This window comes from Typopeltis vanoorti, chromosome 14 (genome assembly GCF_054136105.1).
Source record: "Typopeltis vanoorti isolate ZY-2024b chromosome 14, IOZ_Tvanoo_1.0, whole genome shotgun sequence".
Lineage (NCBI taxonomy): Eukaryota > Metazoa > Arthropoda > Arachnida > Uropygi > Thelyphonidae > Typopeltis > Typopeltis vanoorti.
In genome coordinates, this window is record NC_143562.1 from 59,782,301 (window position 1) to 59,805,823 (window position 23,523).

At 34.9% G+C, this 23,523-nt stretch overlaps 1 protein-coding gene across 1 annotated transcript in view; it reads left to right on the top strand.

Annotated features, from left to right (window-relative positions):
- The window catches only part of LOC150099522 (core histone macro-H2A.1-like), a 138,271-nt gene that overhangs the window by 57,945 nt on the left and 56,803 nt on the right, over positions 1–23,523 (top strand). The window contains 2 exon segments of the mRNA XM_090403370.1: positions 9,165–9,257; positions 23,424–23,514. Coding sequence (XP_090259496.1) covers positions 9,165–9,257; positions 23,424–23,514 — 184 coding nt within the window.

Consider the following 23,523-nt stretch of genomic DNA (forward strand, 5'->3'; position numbering starts at 1 on the left):
TTCATCTATTGCAATGGGAATCTGCCTTCTCTCCCAGGTATTTTATTTGCCTGGTGTTAAATGTAGGCTAAATAAACACAGAAGAAGGCAATGGCAAACCACTTCTGATACCGATGATTACATGATATATTACTCTGGACATGGAAACCTTTGAAGAAATGGAGTAGCATTTGGTTAGAAGAGAATACAGAAAATACATTTTGAGTTACAACTCAGTGTCCAATAGAATAATTCTAATCAGAATAAAGGTTGATGTGAAAATGAGGTCAAAGAATTTTACAGTAGTATACAACAAGTAGTATACAGATTTTCTCTTCATATGAGGTGATTGAAATGCAAAAGTGGGAGAAAAGGAAGAATGAGGCATCACTGTAAAATTCGGTTTAGGACCAAGAAATGAAGTAGGAGAAAGTATGTTGGAATTTTGTGTTGAGAACAGTCGCTTTATTGCAAATACTTGCTTTCAACAACATAAAAGAAGTTTGTACATATGGACTTCACCTAATGGTGAATACAGAAATCAGATAGATTATATTGTTGCAAGCAGAAGGTGGAGAAGTGCTATCTAAGCAGCAAAACCACTGCCTGGTGAAGACATTGGGACAGATCATGAATTATTGATAGCTGAAGTTAAATTGAAATTAAGGGCTAAGAAAAAACAAAAGGATAGTATCAGATTTTATGTAAATCATATAAATGAAGCATTTAAAATAAAAGTTGGAAAGAATTAAAGTTTGGAGAAGACAGGAAGAGAATTAGAACTGTGGGAAGAAACAAAATGTAGTCATAGAAATATTTTTTGTAAAGTTAACATCGATAGAATTGCAGGATTTTTACTCACAGATGGATCTGTTTTAGTGGTTCATGTAATGATCATATTGATTGCATTGCATGTGTGTTTTACTAAGTGTCAAAAATGGCAGCAGAATTGCAGTATGGTTTTTAGCTTATTGAATTAAAGTTTCTAGTTACTGTGCAAAGGCAGGAATGTATAAAAAAATTATGGCAAATTGTTTGTTGTGGCAATTGTGGCAACCAGTTATTGGAAACTAATTCTGTGCTAAGAAAGAAGTGAAACTGGGCCATGGATGTGGATCAGCTTAAAATGCTATAGAAAACTAACATAATTTCCAAAAATCCATTCATTGTGCAATCTGGGAGCTGAGTACCCCATACACTACTGTACATGATGCCATGTGCGACACTAGCTTAGAGTTTAAAAGCAGTAAACCTGCATCATGTCCAAATATCATTCATGCTTTCTGGTTTCACCTCTTTTGTACTTGGATTGTTACATTGCATTATCACTTCTTCTTATTATTGTGCTATCTTCTATCGAAGGTCAGCGACCATCTTGGCGAACAAACTGCGCTCTTGTGCTAATCTGAGCAGTTGTGCACTGCTCTTTCCTGTCCACGTCTTGATGTTGTCAAACCATGATATTCTTGTTCTTCCTCTAGTTCCTTTGCCATCAATTCTTCTTACCAAAATAGTTTGTAGAAGTTGGTATTTGCTGTTTCTCATGATGTGTCCAAGATATGATGTTTTTCGTTTCTTGATTATTTGTACAAGATGTTTAGCTTTGCCAATGGATTTTAAGACATCTTCATTGGTAATTTTTTCTGTCCATGATATCTTTAGCATTCTTCTGTATAGCCACATCTCAAAGGCTTCGATTTTCTTGATGGTTGTCGCCTTCAATGTCCATGTTTCAACTCCATAGAGCAGAATAGACCACACGTAGCATTTCAGCATTCGGCATCTGACTTCCATGTTTAGGTCTTTATTGCAGAATAGTGTTCTCATTTTCATGAAGGACTGCCATGCAACTTCAATCCTTGTCTTTATATCTATTTCTGGATCCCACTGTTCATTAAGCCAGCAACCAAGATATTTATATCTTGACACTTGATCAATATTTTTCCCATTGAGTGTCAGTTTCATTGATGAGGCTGGATGTTTGCTGATGATCATGTATTTTGTCTTGTTGATGTTTATATTTATTTCCATTCTTTGGCTTTCTATGTATACTCTGTCAACGAGTTTTTGGAGATCCATAATGTTATCTGCAATTAGCACGGTGTCATCAGCATATCGTAGGTTGTTAACAATCTTTCCATTTATTGTGATTCCCTCTGGACATTCTTCCAATGCTTTTTTAAAGATTACCTCTGCATATATGTTGAACAGGAGTGGTGAGAGCACACATCCTTGTCTCACTCCTCTTTTGATGTTAATATCACTGGTGGTAATGTTGTCTAATTGAACGGTAGCTGACTGATTCCAATACAGATTTGTTATTAGTCTTATGTCTTGTTCGTCTAGCCTTATTTGTTGAAGGATTTCTATTAAGTTGGTGTGTCTGACTTTGTTGAATGCTTTTTCAAAATCTATGAAACACATAAAGACAGATTTCTGTTTTTCTATGCATTTTTGTATCAATATTTGGGTACAGAAAAGGGCCTCTCTAGTACCAAAACCATTCCGAAAGCCGAATTGTGTTTCACTTAGAGTTTCTTCACTTTTTCTATAAATGCGATTCTGAATTACTTTCAAAAATATTTTTAATGTTTGGCTCATTAGACTAATAAGTCTGAAGTCACCACAGGAATTCGCTTTGGGTTTCTTTGGGATAGTGATAAATGTAGATTTGAGCCAATCTGATGGAAATTCATCACTTTCATATATTTTATTAAATAGTTTTTCAAGAAGTTTGATGTTATCTGGTTCGATTAATTTTAAAAATTCTGTTTGCACACCATCTGGTCCACTGGCTTTTCCTGTTTTACTTGTTTGTATAGCATTCTCTATTTCGCATTTCATGATTGCTGGTCCTTGAATGTTATCTTTTATATTTATAGGCTTCTGTCTAGTATCATTGAAAAGTTCTGTTACATATTTTATCCAAATCTGTGCTTTATTCTCTTCTTCTAGAACTATTTTTCCATTTTCGTCTCTTAGAGACACTATTTGCTTTTTCCTCAGTTTTCCGGAAATTTCGTTGATTTTCTTATACAGATTGAAATTATCATGTTGTTTCTGAAGCAGTTCAATTTCAGTACATAAATTTTTCATCCAATTTTCCTTGGCTTCTTTTATTTTTTTCTTGATGATGTTATGTGTTTCTGTATACCTGGCTAGGTCTTTGTTTTTATACATTCTTCTTGTATCAATAAGAGAAAGACTCTCATCTGTCATCCATTCCTGTTGTTTTATATTATTCACATAACCTACTTCTTCAATACTAGTTGTTACGATGGCATTCTTTAAGCTATTCCAAAGAGATTCCACACTTTTATTTTCTTCTATGTTAATCTGTTGTAATCGCAGGTTAAGCTGTGTCTTGGCACTTTTATTTATGTTCGGGTCTTTCAGTTTTTCTACATCAATTTTCTTTTTCTTCTTTTGTGATTTTTTAGCTGATTTTAATCTAAGACGTACTTCTGCAACTATGGGATTGTGGTCTGATGAGATATCTGCTCCAGGATAAGTCTTTGCACTCTTTATACTACTGTGGAATCTTTTATTTATCAGTATATAATCAATTTGATTTCTGACAATATTATGTTGGTTATCTTGAGGCGATTTCCAAATGTACAGTCTTCTGGGTGGAAGTTTAAACCAGGTATTTGCTATTGTTAGATCTTCTTCCTGACAGAATTGGACTAGGCGATCTCCTCTGCCATTTCTGGTGCCTAAGCCATGTTCGCCAACAATTTCTCCATCACCCCCTCTTCCCACTTTTGCATTGAAGTCACCCATCACTATGTTTATATCATGTTTCTTTGTTAGGTTTTTAATCTCTTTTAGGTGTTCATAAAACTCTTCAACATCTTCTTCACTTTTGTCAGCTGTGGGTGCATAAGCTTGGATGATATTTATGTTAACGGGGTTTCCCTTAAGTTGTAACAGCGTTATCCTTTCAGAAAATGGAATCCAATTTATTACTGATTTATTGATTTCTTCATCTACTATTACAGCTACACCATGTCGATGTTTGTTCTCATCATTCCCAGAGTAATACATTGTCATATTATCTTGTTGACACTTTCCAGATCCTGGCCATCTTGTCTCGCAAATTCCCAAAATCCGGATGCCCAGCCTCTTAATTTCTCTTGTGGCATTTCTTAATTTGCCAGCTTCATACAGAGTTCTGACATTCCAAGTTGCAATTTTAAAAGTGGACACCATTTTGAGCCCGGAGATTCTTCGCACCCCTGTCCCATTTAAGGGACGCCGGGAACTTGGGGCCAATTGTAAGGGCTTGCTCGCCATGGTGGTTGTTCTGGAGATAAGGTAGAGCAGTAGTTTCTCCATTTGCTTTCTCCTCCTCAGTATTACAAACGTACACAATATAATCATATTGCCATCTGTAAATCTCTGATCACAAGCTTTTCCGTCATCATTTGGCTTCAACCTTGTGTCAGTACTGACAATGCTGCTTCCCAATGTCAGGGGCGGTGACCCCAGTAGGTACTTATTTAATGGCGGCACTACTCGCCATGTCACCGAGTTGTCATTGGGCTTTGTGAGGTTTTAAGTGAGACAGAGTTGCCACTTCTGCTCCCCCACGCCCTGATAGCTCAGTCGCTGTTGGTCCACGGCTGCTTATTCGCCAGATTGCTCTGCTTATATCGCAGCTAACCCCCATATCTGAAGGCTGTTCCCCGATCCGCCACCTGGGGACGCATCATCACTAAAAGAGTCAATCTCCTAGTTTGTTTGTTTTTTCCTGTAATTCTTGCATGCTGATCTTTGTAAATGTCCTGATATCACTCCTAACACACTTAATTTATCTTTGGATTGTTCACTAGAAAGAAATCAGATGAATCTTGCTAAACTACATACCAGAAAGTCTTCTGGTCCTGATAGCATTTCTCCAGTTATACTAAAGGATTGTGCTCCAGAGTTGACTCCTGTTCTATGTTGCTTTTTATTCTCTCTTTTTCCACTGTGGAAAAAAAAAAGTCCATATTTTAATCCATTCCTAAGAGGTGTTCTTTACTTTACTTTAGTTCTTTTTCATTACTTTAGAAATAAAGTAATAGAGAAAACCATTAGCACTTGACTTCTATGCCACTTTGAAGTGTGAGCTCATTTGACTAGGTTTGGCACCAAAGCCTATTAAATAAGCTCCTATTACCTGGTCTGTCTTCTACAACTGGATCAGCAGCTTTTTTCTGAATGGGTATTAATTATCACATATGCAGTTAATGCTGGTGTTCCATGAAGCTGTGTGCCTTCATCTAATTTGTTCTTTCTACATATAATTTTCTAAGGCATCTTTATGGAGTCAAAACTGATTGTGGAGTTAAGTGTCTAACTCCATATCCATTCAAATGCAAACCATCAGCCATACTCAAGTCCTTTAAACCATCAAACTCACTCTGCACATCCAGAAACCCCATACCATTCCATCTGCATAACCTATGCATTGATTCATTTGCAATCATGGCTTTTCTTTCAATTTGCCTTTATCATACCGTGGCAGCAGACTCAATCTTTACTCTCTGATTCTTCTCATTCACTTGTCAGTAATTCTTTCATATTATATCATACCTGATGCTTGCTGGATCATTTGTACCTGCCAAAAGAATCATGTCTTTAATTTTCTTCTCTACATCCTAACAGCATCCCAGGGAAACATTATTTCATCACACTTTGAAGCACATCTCTTATCATAGAGTATCTATACAAAACGCTCTCTCCTTACACTCCCTCTTTCACTTGTTCGTGCTCTACTTTCTCCTCCCTCACACTTATGTTTCTCTGCTGTACCACTCACCAGGCACTTCTCCACTCATTGCATTTCACATTTGGTCCTATGTAAGAACACTGCTTCTGTCATTACAATTTTATAATTTTTCTACTTTTTTTTTTCCATATTATCACTTATACCCTCTCGTACGTTGTTTACCTATGCTTGTGTCCACTACCTTATTTTCAATAACAACCTTGCCAAACATTCTCACATTTTTCACACCTTTTGTCATTCATTACTCCTTTGTCATACTTCTTACTTTCTCCACACTTCAAGCACTTACTCTCAAAACATTTCCTACATACATGCATGCTCACCAGTTTCACTCTTTCCACCTATTTTTCACCTTTCAAGGTGATTACATTTTTCAGAAAACAAAATCTTGCATGTTGAAGTCATTTGTCGTTGTTCGTACATATTGGTGCCATATAACATGCAGTGCGGTTAACAGAGTCCCCCCCCCCCCCAATAACAAACGGTACTTCAGAACAAAGAAGCAGACACTCATAAAAACAATAAGCCACTAAAAATGAATCCGGTATCACTAATTATTTTTAAAATATGACATCTTCCAGCTTCAAATATCACTACTGTGCTTTCAAGAGCAGTGCCCAGGTACTCTTGTATATTTCAAAGACCTGTGTATACATATATCAGTGACCTTCTCCACTTGACCACAAATCCGCTATACAGTTTTGCTGGTGATAATGCACTCCTCTGCAAAAAACACTTGCACTACACAAATCACCGGACGTGGAATATCAACTTTTACTATCCTAAATCCTGATTTGCAAACCATTTTTCAATGGAATTCTGATAACCTTATTAATTTCACTGCTAGTAAAATGCAGTCCTGTTTTATTTCTTGAATAACACGTGTATCATGTTATTCAAGAATCATATCATATGCTGTCCATTGGATTATAGTTTTCTACTGTCCAGTGCTAAATTGCTAACTGAAAATTAACAAGGTTAGCATTTATTTTTAAATCATATATTATTTTATATCTTGTTTCAATCCCCTTGACATGCATCAACCCCTCTTTCAAGACATATCTCAACCCCATTGGCAATCTTAGTTTTAATCTATCTGAAATGTCTTAGTATTAATGTCATTTCTTATGACTTCTCAACTCTGCATCAGCAACAAGCAACTGAATATCCCTGTGAATCTATTTGAAATATCAGTAACAAATAAGTTAATTTGTTAACTTATTGAGACCAAAAAACACAACCCTATGGCATACTACTGGCTCACTACTCATATGCAGTATTCTAATATCTTTACAAACCATGCTCCTATCCACATGATTAATGTATTTTCCATCCCCATCTCTCTCAAAGTGCATACCAATTTGTCATATGGCAATTTTTATAATATATTTTTTGGAGTTCATAAAAGCATCTGATAAGACTTTTTTATGAACTCAAAAAAAAATATATATATATATATTATATGAATTTCCTTTATCAGCATATTTGTTACATTTATCATAAAATGCAAGTAGATTTCTGAAGTGAAAGATACCCTTTTACAAACTTATGCTGACCATCTTAAGAATGCCGGTTTTTTTTATACCAGTCCCACATGCATGAGAAGTCAGAAAACCTATACCACAAAGTGCTCATTAAATATTCTTCTACAGCTGCTGCAGTGATTACTTTGCCAGCATTCACCAGTGTCAATTATCTGTAATGATTTGATTGGTTCTGAAAGAATTCTGGATTTTGTTTGGCCTGATGAACCATTTTCTTTTGGTATTGCACTCTTTTTCCCTGTCTTGTATTTTTTATAGTTTGAATCTTATATTTATGCATCAGGTCATTGTCTGTCTTGTAGTTTCTCTGTAAGAACTTTTTGCTGTTCACCTGCTATAAGCCTACTTTATTTATCCTGACTTCCTGATATACAGTTATGTATTGCTTTTCCACCTGAATGTTTTAACTCCCCCCCCCCTTTGCTCTTTTAGTTTCGTTTTCTTGTAATATGACCACAGAGCTGACTGTAATCAGTAATCTTATAGTTCCACATATATCTTTTTGACTAAAAATTTTCTTGGTTACCTTCCAGGTATCTCATAATCACTCACTATTGAGTGAGGTGTTGGTGCATTATTCACAACTGAATTCTCTGAGGTTGCTATCATCTCTAACAATCTAAAACCAACAGTCTTTTTTTTTATTACCACTTTTAGTACTTTAATAAACACAACAGGCTTACATTTGTTAGACTGGTAAAATCATTTTCAAAAAGTGCCACTTTTTGAAAATGAATTCATATGCATAAGCAGTGGAAAAGCATAAGCTTTCCCACTGCTGGTATAATCTTGAACTTCTTGCCTTCTGGTAAAATTGGATGTTTCCATTGTATTGAAGCTTTGATTTGGGTTGTAATGGTGAACTCATGATTCATCCCCTGTTAACAGTCCATATCTTCTCCTTCATCTGCATAGTAGAACAGATGTTTACAAGGCCAGACCTATTCACTTCTTTATGTGCTGAGGGCTCACTTCTCTGGGCATCCACCATGCGTGCACTTTCTAAAAATTTGAATGATCATGCATTCAAATTTTTAGCTGTAGGCTGCATAATGGGAACAACCTATTGCACTTGCTATGTTGCCTATCAGTTTGGATCATCTGTTCTACCCATCTCACAGTGGTTTCTGTTGCAATCTCAACAGAGTGACCAGACTTCAAGTGTTGAGCATCTTTGCAAACGTTTCTGGACCCAGTTGTGAACTGCTGCATGTGACAAACATTTCTTGCAATAAGCAGGGTACATCTCTTTCTGAGTGTTCTGTTCAGGAAGTTGTCATGCCCATAAAATATGCAAAATAGCATGCTGTTCGACAGTTGTACACTCCTTGAGCATGGTTGCCAGTTTAGACTGCTGAAAATAGGATGATGACAGTGCACGTACTGTCATCATCATCATTATTCTAGACGCTGCTACCTAGTGATGCATACTGAAAAACCATTCACTTCCTATTCATTTGTTCTACTTTTGTTTGTAACTTGCTTACTGACTTTCCCTCATGCTTCGTTACCTAGTGGTAAAACTTTCTACAACTGATTTTGGCCTGGCATATTTAATAATATAATGATACAGTATACTTTACTACTTGCATGAAGAAAATATATGGCTTCTGCATTCATTTAAGATCATTATCCATCTTTTTTTAAGTCTGGTTCCACTGACGAGACAAGACTTCAATAAAAGTCTGGTAGTGGCCCTTCCTGTAAATCTTTGCATTATAAGATACTGAGGCAATCAATGTGAAATCTATGTACTATTAGTAGACTAGTTATAAAGATGCTTTGCATACATACTGTTTGTTTATACTTGGGTAAAAATTAAAACAAGAGTAAATATACTTACTGTGTGATTTTTTTGATTTTAGGGTGGAAAAGATTTACCTAATGCTTTAAATAGTCAAAGTGGTAGTGGAGCCATCACCATATTATCAGAAAAGAAATTATTTCTTGGCCAAAAGGTAATTTTTTTTAATATTATGGTTCTGTCATGATAATATTGTTTAAAGAAAAGTAATTGTTTAAAGACAATTATTATTATGAGGTGCAGTTACATTAAAAAAAAAAAGTATATGTATCAAGGTATGCACATGACTGCTGTTAAAACTGTAATGTTAATCGCCTGGCATTTGTTGAACTGCTGTGCAAGCATGCTTTTATAAAGGTAACCTTTGTTGAAAAAGACAAAAAAACAACAACATTGGATATGTTAAACAGAAATGCTTTGCACCATTTGCAAAAATCAGTTTTTCCATCTCTTTTCCTTATAGAAATTTCAAGACATTAGAGTTAGTAATATTTTAGCATCTGGTTAATGTGTTATCATGTAAAATATCCCATATGATATTCTAATTAATTTTAGTGCAAATATTGAGTGAACTTTTATTGGTAAAAACAAAATCTTCAACATATTCCTTATCAAAGAATTCATTGTTGATGTGCCAGTTGTGATCAGCAGCATTATAATTTTCTGATGTATACCCTCAAGGAGTGTAGTGGATATCATGTCAGTCTAGCACAGTATTTCATTCCTAATTGATATGATAATTATGAAGTCTGATTTGATCATTCTTGCTTCTCTATATTCTATTTTTTTTATTATTATTATTACATCACACCTCCAGGGAGTCCAAAGACTCATCTACTCTATGTCTCACTACTCCACCAACCTTCATTCCCTAACACCAACACCATCTACCGCTGACCACCACCAGTAGTACTTTCACGGTACTCGCAAACATCCATGGCCACGACAGGATTCGAACCCGCAGCCTTTTGGTTGGAGAGCAGATATGCTAACCACTCGGCCAACTAGGCCATTTAAAACAGTATTTTATGGGTCTTTTTCTGCTTCTTTTGTTTCAAATGCCTGCCTTGCTAATTTCACCTCCCATTCTGTTTAAATGATATTACCATCTTAGATTTGCTTTGTTTACACTTTTTTGAATATTTATTCCTATTTCTATGGAGGGCACTACTAGAGCTCTACTCTGGTTATCTGGAATTTCACCTTCTAACCAAGCCCTTTGAATTTTGTAGTACAGTAACTGTAAAACTTTTATACCTCTATATTTGAGCACACTTCTGATTGGGTATTATCTATTTCAGCTGATTTCCACATTTCAGTTTTCCGATGACTTTTTATACCTCAAGTAGTGGTATGTACTCCTCATTATTCTTGAATATTTTCTGTCTCTGTTTTGTCACTGCTTATCTCATTAACACTTTTTCAAAGTAATTATTTCAGACATCCATACTATCATTATCTGTTGCTTTAATGTTACTTCCAGAATTTTTTTGCAGCTTTCATGATATTTATTTTCTATATTTTTTCTAGTCTTTCCATGATTTTTATCTGCTTTTACACATTTGCATAGCTTTCTTACACTGTTCTCTGTATTCCCTAAGGGCACATATCATCTTAGTTTTCTTTTGGAAATAATCATCTTTTACAGGACTGCCTCAATCTACCATGAAGTTCCAGATTTTTTATCCTTGCAGAAAACTTCACCACATGCTTTTCTGGAGACACTGAAATAGCATGAACCTGTTATCTAGATGAAGAGAAGGGAAGCATTGAAATAACCTGAAGAGAGTTCTGCTTCAGTCACTGTTAATTTTTCTTTTAAAGTTTTTTTTATACATGTTCTTTCCCCAGGCCTATATATTTAGTGTATCACTATGCCACATATGTGAAAACTAAGCTTTCTTTTTATATATTTTATAAAGTATGTGTGTATAAACACAACATTAAAATAAGTTTGTATTAAAACAGAAGTGACCTTTTATTCACTCACACACACTGTCATAACCTTAAAATATTGGGTCCTCTGGCATCAAATACAAGATATATGCAAAGGCAGAAGTAACATATCTTAGAAACTCAAACATTCACAGAAAACTTAGTAAATGTTGCTCTGAAGAATCAGAATACAAGTTTCTCATCAATTCTTAAGATCACTTAGAGACAGTAGCAACAAATTTTCTTGCATGCAATCACACAGAAAAAATGACAACTCATACTTGTGTATTCAATACATGCTTTACTTCTAGCATATTCACTTAACACTTAAAAACAAGTACTACCCTAAACATTAACAGTTTACTTCATAAAACTCAGCTATCCAGTACTGAAGCAGAAAACAAGGTACAGGGTGATTATACAGTAATTAAAGTTCATATTTCGAAAGCTGCAACTGGGTAACTACTCAGTGGAGCAATTTAATTTTTAACATGATGTGTGCAGCAGTGGAATTTTATTTTGTGCAAAAACCAACATTAGCTCTAAAATTTGCTACTAGGGCAGTACATGGTGCTACAATACATGTAAATTATGTATGATACTCCTGGTATGCAGTGAAATGCTGCAACCATACTGTTTATGCTAATGACAACTGTCTCCAATGATGTATGCTTCAAAAGAAGCATCTATAAAAGCAGGTAACTGCAGAATGCATTAGTTCATTGCTTGTGGGCAGTTTAACACATTGTGCTTTAACAGTGTGTTAAAGCACAATGTCACCATTACCAAAGGCTGTGCACTTCTGAAGTTGTTTTACCAAAATAACAGCTGTGCCTTGACAGTATTGCAAAAGTTCAGAATCGTAAAGGGATTAAAAGCAGGTCCTATGACTGCAAATGGTTTGCGCAAAATGATCTGGAAATTTGAAGAGACAGGTTCCTTAGATATCAAACTTGGCAGAGGATGGAAGCCCATTGAATGACAGACAGTGGAGGAAGTAGCCACAGCATTAGAGGAAGAAAGATGGCAAATGTCATAGGAAGTGGCAGCGCACAGCGTATTGCATGGTCTTTAAACAATCCTGTAAACATGGTTCAAAGTTCTAAGGCAAATTCTGCGCTGTTATCCTTACAAGATTTCCTATGTTCAGTAGTTGCTTATTCCTGGCCAGGATGCACGAGAAACATTTGCCCTGCAGTTTCTTGCTTGGACTGAACTGGAAGTAACAAGACCAGCAGGACTAAGCTACTTTAAAAAAAAAAAAAAAAAAAAAGTCCAATAATGAATTCTGCTGTAAAACCATACCAAATGGTGACCTTCAGGGAATGAAGCAGAATCTGTCACATGACGTACAGGTTTGCGGTTGCTTCCACTGTTAATGGCAGCAATATGCATCTATCTTAGTCAATCAGGTGATTCCAACACTTCAACACTTTTTATGCAGGATGGTGCCCCTCCTCATATCCCCTCCATTAAGTGGTTGCTTGACACATTTTACCGAGACAGAATCATCAACCACTGTTTTCATACAATGTGGCAAGCATGCTTGCTGGATCTGAACCCCTGCAACTTTTGGGTTTGGGGACATCTCAATGACATTTGTCTATTGTGGGCACATTACATGCCATATCCACAACATAATCACATACTCTACCACAGAACTCTATGTTCTGTGGTAGAGTATGTGATTTTGCAATTTCAGCATGTTACCAGCAACGGAATACAGCATAATACTGTTGTGTAACCACACAACTTGCCGTTTTATGACATTTTGAATTACCCATCTGTATTAAAGTGCCATGTATTGTCCTAGTGGTATAACTTTGAGAACTAATATTGATTTTTGCACAAAATAAAATTCCTTTTCACATACATCATGTTAATTATTAAATTGCTCTGCTTAGTAGTTACCTAGTTAGCCTTTTGAAATTACCTTGATGGACCCGTATTTCACTCAGGATTTCTCCATGAGTGCAGGTCACAAAGATGCCTCCAACGATCTCGATTTTGAGCCTCTCTCTTCCATGTTATACCCATAGATTTCACTAGTGGATCTTCTCATCTTGTAGGTGGTCTTCCTGGTTTTCTCTTTATTCTTGGTTGCTAGTTGAGTATTCTATATTGAGTAGCCTTTTGAAATGTGAATTTTAATTATAATCACCCTGTATATGGAACATTCCAGCATTTTTATTAGATAATTGTTAGTGCCACACAAACTAAGAATAGCTTTTCAAAAAAAAATTAAAAAATTACAACAGTCAAGATATATAAACTTCTCAATAGGAACTTGAACATATAAGGAACCTGCAAAATACAGCCATTCATTCCTCATATTTTTCCTCATTTCTTAAATGGGATTATTTCCAACTCTCCCTTATCACAGTTGAGCACATGCTGTATTCCCTCAGTTGCGACTGCATGAAATGACATCACAACAGCCAGGTATCATGAACAGCGAAGAGGAGTTTTTTCAGTAATGGTGGACTGGATACATTTTGTTTGTGGTGCAACGAGGTTACTTTTCCACTTGATGATTATTTCATTGCACTCACAGTATGAAAATTGCCTACAAGTATATTAATTCCAATGGCATATTAATTCCAATTAATCTTGCTGAATGATAGGGTATTTCTACCAATGAGGTGCAGTTAGGCTTAATAGCCTTGCTAGTCAACCACTAATAGTAAAACTACAACGCTTTTGGTATCATTTTGACATACTTTTATCAACATAATATTTTTATACATCTTTTATTTCATTTTCACTTACCTAAACTAACAGTAATATCTTTCATAAACCCACTATTGAGCTTATTTAATCACATTTTATTTATTTATTTATTTTTTTTTATGGTCATTGCTCCACATCTCTCTCTCTGCCAGCATGCAGTACAACAGCTCTAACATAATACATTGTTGTTTAAAATTAACTACCACTACCTTTCCTCAAAAATATCCCATTTAATTCTATTGTCAATGTTCCTGTAATTATAATTAATTATTAAATAAACATCAGTAAATTCTTTCATTCTACTTAATCTGTTATTTACACATGACATTAATATGCTATAGAGGTTTGCACATTAAAGCACTTTTTTTGTTTGGGTTTGATGTTTATATGTATATTTATATATACAGGTAGTCCTCGACTTATGACGGCCAAAAATTATTATTAATTCTCTAATTTAACTTTGCCGCCAGCATATACATACATATATATCACATTACTTTTGTATACGCATCGTAACCATTAGTCGACAAGCAAAGCCTATCACCAATACTCAATAGCCGAAGTGTTCGTTTCTCTCGTTGCAATTTTTTTATCTCGTTGTATGTCCAGTAAGAGAAGTAATACTACTGATGAAAATTCCAACATAAAAAAGAAGGTGAGGAAAACTTTAAGTTTAGATGTTAAAATGAAGGTCATTAAAGCATATGAAAAAGGAAAGAAAGTCTGTGAAACACGAGAAGAAAAACTATCGCATTCAACTGTTTCAACAAATATAAAAGATAAATCAAGAATAATGGAGGCAGCTAAAGGGGCAGTTAATATGAAATGTACAATTTTAACGAAAAAAAGAGCAGGTCCAATTCATGAAATTGAGAATCTATTAATGATATGGATAGATGATCAAATCAACAAGAATATTCCTCTCAGTTTGTTTACGATTCAAACCAAAGCATGCAGCCTATTTTACAATTCAAGGAATGAACAAGAAGATAAATATGGCGAGCATACATTTAACGCTAGTAAAGGTTGGTTTAATCGATTCAAAAGCCGATTTAATTTATATAACATACGAATAACGGGAGAAGCTGCTAGTTCTGATTTTGAAACTGCCGAAATTTTCAAGAAAAATCTGAAATAGATGATAAAAGATGAAGGCCTATTTGCTAGACCAGATTTTTAACATAGATGAAACCAGACTGTTCTGGAAAAGAATACCAGAAAGAACTTGCATTTGCAGAGAAGCTTCTTGGAGGAAATGCTGCTGGTTTTAAATTAAAACCATTTCTTGTTTACCGTTCACAAAACCCCAGAGTTTTGAAAAACATTAACAAGAATAAGTTGCCGGTTTACTACAGGAGTAATCCTAAGGCTTGGATGACAGTTGTTTTATTCGAAGACTGGTTCGTAAATTGTTTTATTCCAGAAGTACGTGCCTACAGTCTTGAAAAAAACATTCCTTTTAAAATTCTATTGCTGCTTGACAATGCTCCAGGACATCCTCTTCACATTGGCAATTTGAATGAAAATATAAATGTGATGTATCTACTGCCCAATACAATAGCTGTGATTCAAGGTTCGATTGCTACACTCAAGACATATTATCTAAAAACTACATTTTTCTCAATCAATAACAGCAATGGACAACGATGCTATAACATTACACGATTTTTGGAAAAATTATGATATTAACCAATGTATCCAGAACATTGGAACTTTATGGAAGGATCAGAACAATGCATGCGAGGAATTTGGAAGAAGTTACTACCGCAGGAGACACTCACAGAGTACAATGAGCATAGTATGTTAGAACAAATTGGTGAAGAAATTGCAAGAAAACTGGATCTAGATATCAATATTACTGATATAGAAGAATTAGCAGATCATGAAAATGGTGAACTGACTGATCAAGACGATTTTCCAAAATGAAAGAGTTATAGAAGAAAGGAATAATGAGGAAGATGAAGAAGAAAATCGTTTAAAAAATTTACTGTAAAAGGATTAGCTTAAGTATTTTCTAAACTAAATCAAGGACTTCAGCTACTCGAAAATATGGATCAAGACGCTGATCGCTTCGTCAAAGTGGAAAAGCACATTCGAGAAGCAGTCAGATGTTATCGAGAAATATATGGGAAAAAAACAACAGACAACATTAACCAATTTTCTGATTAAAAAAGCCACTCCTGATTGCGAGAAAAAACCATATTGTCCAAATGAGTGGCAGTTACTCGCCTGTTTAATTAAGACACTGTTAATAAGTTTTTTTGTTTATGTTTATGTTAACTAATATTTAAAGGAATTTCAAATTAAAGTAAGTGCACTATTTTTGATATGTGTTTATGTATTTTTTCTTAAATTTTTCTTTCTTAATTTTGGCAATGACAATCAAGGAAAAGAAGGAGTAGCCGTAGTATTCAACACAAAATACGAAGCTAATCTTCTTGAATGGCAGTCAGTCTCAAGTAGAGTAATGTGGGCAAATATGAGAATGGGGAACTGGACAATGAGATTTATTTGTGCCTATGGTCCCACAGAAGGTTTTACTAAGGTAGAAGTGGAGGAATTTTTTGAGGCTTTAGAAAAAGCAACTGGCACAATGAAAAAGGAAAAGTTGGTCCTTGTTGGGGATCTAAATAGCAGAGTAGGAAATGATTGTGAGACATACAAAAATATTTTGGGAAAATTTGGAGAAAAGAGCAAAGCTAATAATAATGGCAAATATCTGTTGGATTTCTGCTCAGGACATGGACTAGTTATTACTAACACCATGTTCCAACATAAAAATGTGCACAAATTCACATGGAGAGAAGAGGTTAGGAATAATTATTAGTCTTGAGCGGGATAAAATTGAATTTCATATTGAAAAGAATAACATGTAAGAAAGTTTTAAAGCGAATAAAAGTTGAGCAGCTCTCAGATGTGAACTGTAGACTAAAATACACAAAGATTATTGAAGAAAAAATGAAAGAGTTTGAGAACAGGAATCAAACCTTGGAGATTCAGTGGCAAACTCTGAAGAAAACATTGATTGATTCTGCCAGAGAGGCATGTGGTGAGGTTGTCTGCAAGGATAAGAAAATCAGAACTCCCTGGTGGACACAGGAAGTTAGAGGCAGTGAAGGAAAAGAAGAAAGCATATCAAAAGTTCCTGTCAAATAAGTCAGCTTTTACTCTTACAGAATACAGAGACAAATGTAAGAAAGCTAAACAGTGTGTAAAACTAGCTAAACAAAAGTCATGGGAGGAATTTGGCAAGAATATAGAAAATAAATATCAAGAAGGTGGCAAAATATTCTGGAGGTTGTTGAAGATGGGGGGAAAGAGTGCTGTAAAAGGTGTTAGAGATGATAAAGGTGACATGAAAACGTGAGAAAAAGGTATCCTTGAAGTATGGAGTAATTACTTTGAAAAACTGCTAAATGAAACAAGCAGTGATGACAGCACAGTGCTAAAAAACACTGACCAGGCATGCAGTCAGTGTTTTTTATGGATATGTATCAGGAATACATATCCATACTTGAAGTAGAAAAAGCCATCAAAGTCTTGAAATGTGGAAAGGCAGCAGGAGTAGATGATATTTGACCAGAAATGCTGAAGTATGGTGGTATAAGAGTCTTACAGTGGCTGCACTGCTTAGTTCAGAAAGCCTGAACAGAGGGACGAATTCCCAATGATTGGAGTAGAGCTCTCATAGTACCCATATATAAAAAGGTAAATAAAACTGAATGTGAGAATTACAGAGGTATTTCCCTACCGAGTGTTCCTGGCAAGATGTATGCAAGTGTACTTCAGAAACGATTGTGAGAAGTTGTTGAAGAAAAGCTGGGTGAAGAACAAGCTGGATTCAGGCCAAATAGAGGGTGTCAGGATCAGATCTTCACTTTACGACAAATAGTCGAGAAAGCATGGGAATATAACAGAGATCTGTATTTAAGTTTTGTCAATTTGGAAAAAGCATATGACAAGGTGCCAAGAGAGAAGCTATTCAATATGCTACAGTTATATGGTGTCAATGTGGCATTATATCAAGCAATACTTTGTCTTTATTTGATTTGTAAGTCAGCAGTTAGAATTGAAGGAAGTACAGGAAGATGGTTTAATGTTAAATCTGGTGTGAGACAAGGATGTACATTATCTCCTCTGTTATTCATTATCTATATGGATCACATTATGAAGGAAAGTGGTATTAAACATAATATCAAAATTGGAGATGTTAATGTCAGCTCTTTGCTTTATGCGGATGATGTTATATTTGTAAATAAATCCGCTACGAGTTTGCAAGATTCCCTGACTAAATTGAATAACTGTTGTAATAGATATAGTATGAAGGTCAGCATTAAAAAGACAAAGACAACGAAAATAGGTAGAATTGTTGAAAATGTCAACTGCATTGTGAACGGGGAACCTGTGGAACAAGTAAAACATTTCAGCTACTTAGGCACGATTTTTAGTGAAGATGGTAAATTCAATATGGAAATAGACAACAGAATCTATGGTAGGAAGTCAATTGAATAAATTCATATTGAATAAGAGAGAAATTAGTTGAACTCTAAATTAGCTGTATACAAGACAGTATTCAAACCAGTTTTAACTTATGGATCTGAGAGCTGGGTCAGAAGTAAAACACTTGATCTAAGATTAGAGACCACAGATATGAGAGTCCTGAGGAAGATTATAAGCATGAACAGGTGGCATCAATGGCAATATCATATTAAAAACGAGGATATTAGGAAAAAACTTGACTAACATAACTCAAAAGGGGTAAGTATATATTTTAGGGCATTACTGGCGAGTGTAGAAGGCAATTATGGTAGAATAAAAAATGTGGAAAAATTATGTACATACCTTGACTTTGGTTTAAAGATGCCTTCTAAATCCAAGCTCTTGTTGAAAGGGGGGGGGGAAGAGAGGGAAAGAACATGGGGATGTACTTGAGACAATGATATATATATATATATATAAATTTATATATAAATTTATATATATATATATATATCATTAATAGTAACCCGGGTTCCCAAACTTATTTCCCGTGTCTCAAGTACATCCCCATGTTCTTTCCCTCTCTTCCCCCCCCCCCCTTTCAACAAGAGCTTGGATTTAGAAGGCATCTTTAAACCAAAGTCAAGGTATGTACATAATTTTTCCACATTTTTTATTCTACCATGATTGCCTTCTACACTCGCCCGTAATGCCCTAAAATATATACTTATCCCTTTTGAGTTATGTTAGCCAATGTATTAAATATAAGGGACACTCCTAAACAAAAACAGGCTAAAATAGCCGTTAATCATATTAATAGTGTTTTAGAGGAGTAGCATGGGAATTTCCCAGGAATGCGTTAGCAGAGCTAATCTCAGGTGGTATGGTCACTTAAACAGAATAGGCGAAGAAAGATTAGCAAAACAATTGTTCTCTGCCAGGTTGGCAGCAAAATGACCCAGAGGAAGACCAAGATATGGGTGGATTGATATGGTACAAAGTGCCTTAGACGATAGAAATATAAGATCTGATAATGTTGGAGTCTTGACAAGTAACAGACTGATTTGGAGGAAAATTTTAGATAGGAAGTTAGCAATGATGTAAATTTTTCATGTAGTACTATCATATCCTGTACACCCCTTGAGGGTACATGTCAGGAATTTGATGATGATATGTATATGTGGTAATAAATAATTTATACATGTTTATGTAAGTTTATACATTTTTAATCATTTTAAGTTAAATAGAAACCTAATTTATGAAAACATTATAACAGAAATCAAACAAATCAAGAATTAAAAAAAGTCCCCGACTTACGTCATAATCGACTTATGGAGACGTTGGAACTGAACCCCGTCATAAGTCGAGGACTACCTGTATTAAATAAATTTTTATGAATAAATAAGCTGACGGCAACACAAAAAATAAAGTATTCTGATCTATTGATATTATTGAACACATGTGCATAGTGATCTTGTGTTCACTATAGCTGCTGAACTGCAGTTGAATAACAGTCTGATAAGTTGTAGCTGAGATTTACCAGTGTTGAGCATTATTCTGTAGATACTGATATTTGCCTCTTGATCTCATCTTAGTATCAGTATAAGATCTCTGATGTGTCCCAATTTACTTGATACCTAGTAGATTGGTGGTTGTAAGGATCTGCAGAATTTAGAACATGGCGGGACAGAGCTGATGTTCTGGATCCCTCATATGTAAAGTCTTTAACATTTCCCTCTATACACTGTTCTATAGATTTTCCTTTTTGTCTATAATATGGAACATTACAATCACACCGAAGGCAGTAAACATCTGGTTACTTCAGGAAGCAAGGTTTATAGTTTGGTAAGAGGTGCGAATGTGGTTTAGATTTAATAATATTTCCAATGTACAGGAAAGAAATATAATTTTTTTAAGAATACCAGAAGTCTGGTATTTTTATTTTTTTATACTAGCTATTCTTGTGAAATATTGCCAAAAGAAATTTCAATTCTTTGATTATTTCATCATCATTATTGAGAGTGTGGGCTTGATCTCTCCTAATGTTGATGGATTTTGGGGTCAGTAATGATGAAATATATGGAAATATGTTTCATATTGCCTCCGTAGCGCAATTGGAAGAACAACGGTACGTTGCGCCCTTCGATTAGAAAAGGCCTGAGTTCGATTCTCGTCATGAGGAGGAATCTTTAAATGGACTTTTTCAATTGAAAGTGAGTTAGCCGATCTCATATGGAGGTAACAGGGTGTTTTCTCCCGCATACAGACAAATCAGCCCTTCAGAACGCGTAATTTACAGACAAAAAATACTAGCTGTGGTGGTGGTGAGCAGTTGATGTAGGCCAGTGTTTCTCAAACTTCAGATATCAGTGTACCCCTTCTTAAATTTTCATTATTATCAAGTACCCCTGATTAATTAATTAAAAAATACATAAATTAATTAAAAATATTAATTAAAATTAAATATCTATTTTATTTGAATTTATATGTTCATGTAAACAAAAAATATGATTTATTTCAAAATTTTGGTTCTCTAGAGATATGTCAGACAACACACTCATCAATTTCATTTGATCCAGATGCAATATCAACATTTTCTTGTTGCTACAGCTACTTGTATTTTCTATATTGCTCTCTTTTGGGGGTTTTATAAAACCAATCTTTAACCAATGATCCATACGTAAGAATTTGAAAGCTAAAAAAAAAATACTGTACATACTCGAATATAACTTTTTTCTCAAAATTAAAGCTAAAAAATCGTGTTGCGAGATATGTGCGGAATTTTCGGAAACTAAAGTTTTTAGAAAAAAACTGAAAATGGTGTGACTTACTAAGAAGCTCCTACTCACTATCGCTACTTTTGGCATCGAGAACAGTTTCTTCGTGTGCATCGTCAAAGTCATCTACCCAAATAGCATCATCTTCTTTCCCATCATTTCAAGCAAAACTTACCAGTAATTTACAAGATTTGAGATACGTAGAGCAGCGAAGAACTGCATGTGATTGGTGCGGTATTAACAAAAGATCGCACGAACCAAAGACAAATTAGCATTTCAACAGTTGAGTTGAAATGCTAATTCCCTTCAATCGAATTCCATAATATCTGAAACACATTCGCTATATATTTCTTAGTTTTAACACGTTAATGACAGGGGTGGTGTCAAGCAAAACCATATGTTCCACCGGCAACATATTGTTTTGCTTGGTCTATAGAGCAGTTTCTGTTGGAGAGGGGATGCGATTCATTAGTTAGTGCCGTTTTATCCCGGTTGTCTCTAATTGCACTGTTTGTTGAAAAATATAATGACTCCTTTAATTATGCATAGCCGAAAATTGCCACGTACCCCCTTACGACCTTTTGCGTCCCCCTGGGGGGTACGCGTACCACACTTTGAGAAACACTGATGTAGGCGATTGGTAGTAGAGGTTCTGTGTAACAGTAGAGATGGAGAGTTGTACAGTAGGTGTCCTCCCGCGATGAGTTTTCGAACTCCTTGGAGGTGTCATGAATAATAATATGTTACTGAGCATTGCAATCTGTTATTGTGGGTTGGTTTTTTTTTGTATATTGTGATCTTCAAAAGAAGTAATAGTGACATTTAGAAAGGGAAGTGAGCCATTGGTTTCCAATTCTGCCATGAATTTGATTTTTGGATGTTTGGATTCTGCTTGCCAAAATTCTAAAGCTTCCTTAGGGATTCCATCTTGTTTGAAGTTTTCTTCTTCATTCCATGCAACAAGGATAAAATGATTTAAGAACTCCTGGGGTGTGGAACGACCATAACTCTGTATCACGAAAACTTCATCAATATATCTTTTCCACAGTCTTGTCTTAATAGGAAAGGATTTATGGCTCTTTCTTCAAATGTTTCCAAATAGATATTTGCTAACCAGGAGACAAAAGGATTTTTCATTGCCAAGTTAGAGTTTTCTTTATAGATATTGTCCCTGTATATAAAGTTACGAGAGTTAATACAGTGTTTTAGGAGTGTCATGACTTTCTGGAAAGTGTCTTCCAGTAGTGTTGTTACTTCAATAAGAACATTTGTAAAAAAGAAAAGGAAAATAGCATCAAAAAGCTTACCATGATTTCATCTTTTAAGGTGGATATCCTTTATTAAAAACAAAATGTGGAGTTCATCTTAATTATATAAATTTTTGGCCTACTACAAGCAGGTGAGTCAGTACCTCCAAAGATAGGTCTAAAAGAAGTATTTTTTCTTGTGTATTTTGGAAACACCATATAAATGCAAGGACATAAAGGAAGAAGCGAATGGGATACTATTTCTCTTGTAAATTCTACAGTTGTTTTGACTAAATTATTGGTACAGTTTTTGGCTTTCTTTCCTTTGTTATAAGTGTCTGTATTGAGTAATTATAATATTTTATAATGATAGTCTTCTGTATCTCGAATTATAGTGGCTTCATTTGCTAATTTCTCTTAACTTTTTTTTTAATAAGGACCAATTTAATTGTAAAAATTTTTTGCAAAAATAAAAAAAAAAGACATTGTTGTTCCTCTGTTTTTAAAGCTTCAAATTTTCTGATAAATTTTTCTTGTTCATGTGCTGAATCTTATTAGTCTGGAAGGATAGCAAATTTTCTGTACACTACTTTAAGGAGGCTGATAAAGATACCTTATAGATTATATGTACATAAATGCAGATAGATGGATGGATATATATCTGTACACTGGAGGTAAAGGGCACTATGTCCATTTTTTACGCATCCGAAGTAAATGGCTACTTATCTACTTAGTGCTTGATACCATGATGGCACATAGTGCCTTTTCCAACTGGCTAATCTGCTTATTATTACACACGGGAGATAGTGCTTTGCACAACTGAAAAGAGCGTGAAACAAAACAATATACCTAAAACTCAATTCCGTTTAAAAAAAAAAAAAAAAAAAATGTACATGGTGCCCTTTACCTCCGGTGTACAGATATATAGAAATAGGTAGTAATACATGCATACATAATATGATTTGATTACATGACTTTTTTTTTTTTTCAAGAATACAACTACTTTTATTCAGGAGGTATCTGCATTTGGAATAAATACATCTCAAATAGAAGATTTTGTTCAGTTAATATATAATCTATATCAGTTCAAATTCATAATGATCATTTGCTTTAGAATAATGTATATTTATTATAGTTAATATATTTATGTAGCTCACTGTGATTCAAGGGGATGTTATTAGTGTTTCTGCAGATTCCATTCTACATCCTACAAATGCTTCCTTTTACATGGGCAGTGATATTGGTAAGTGAT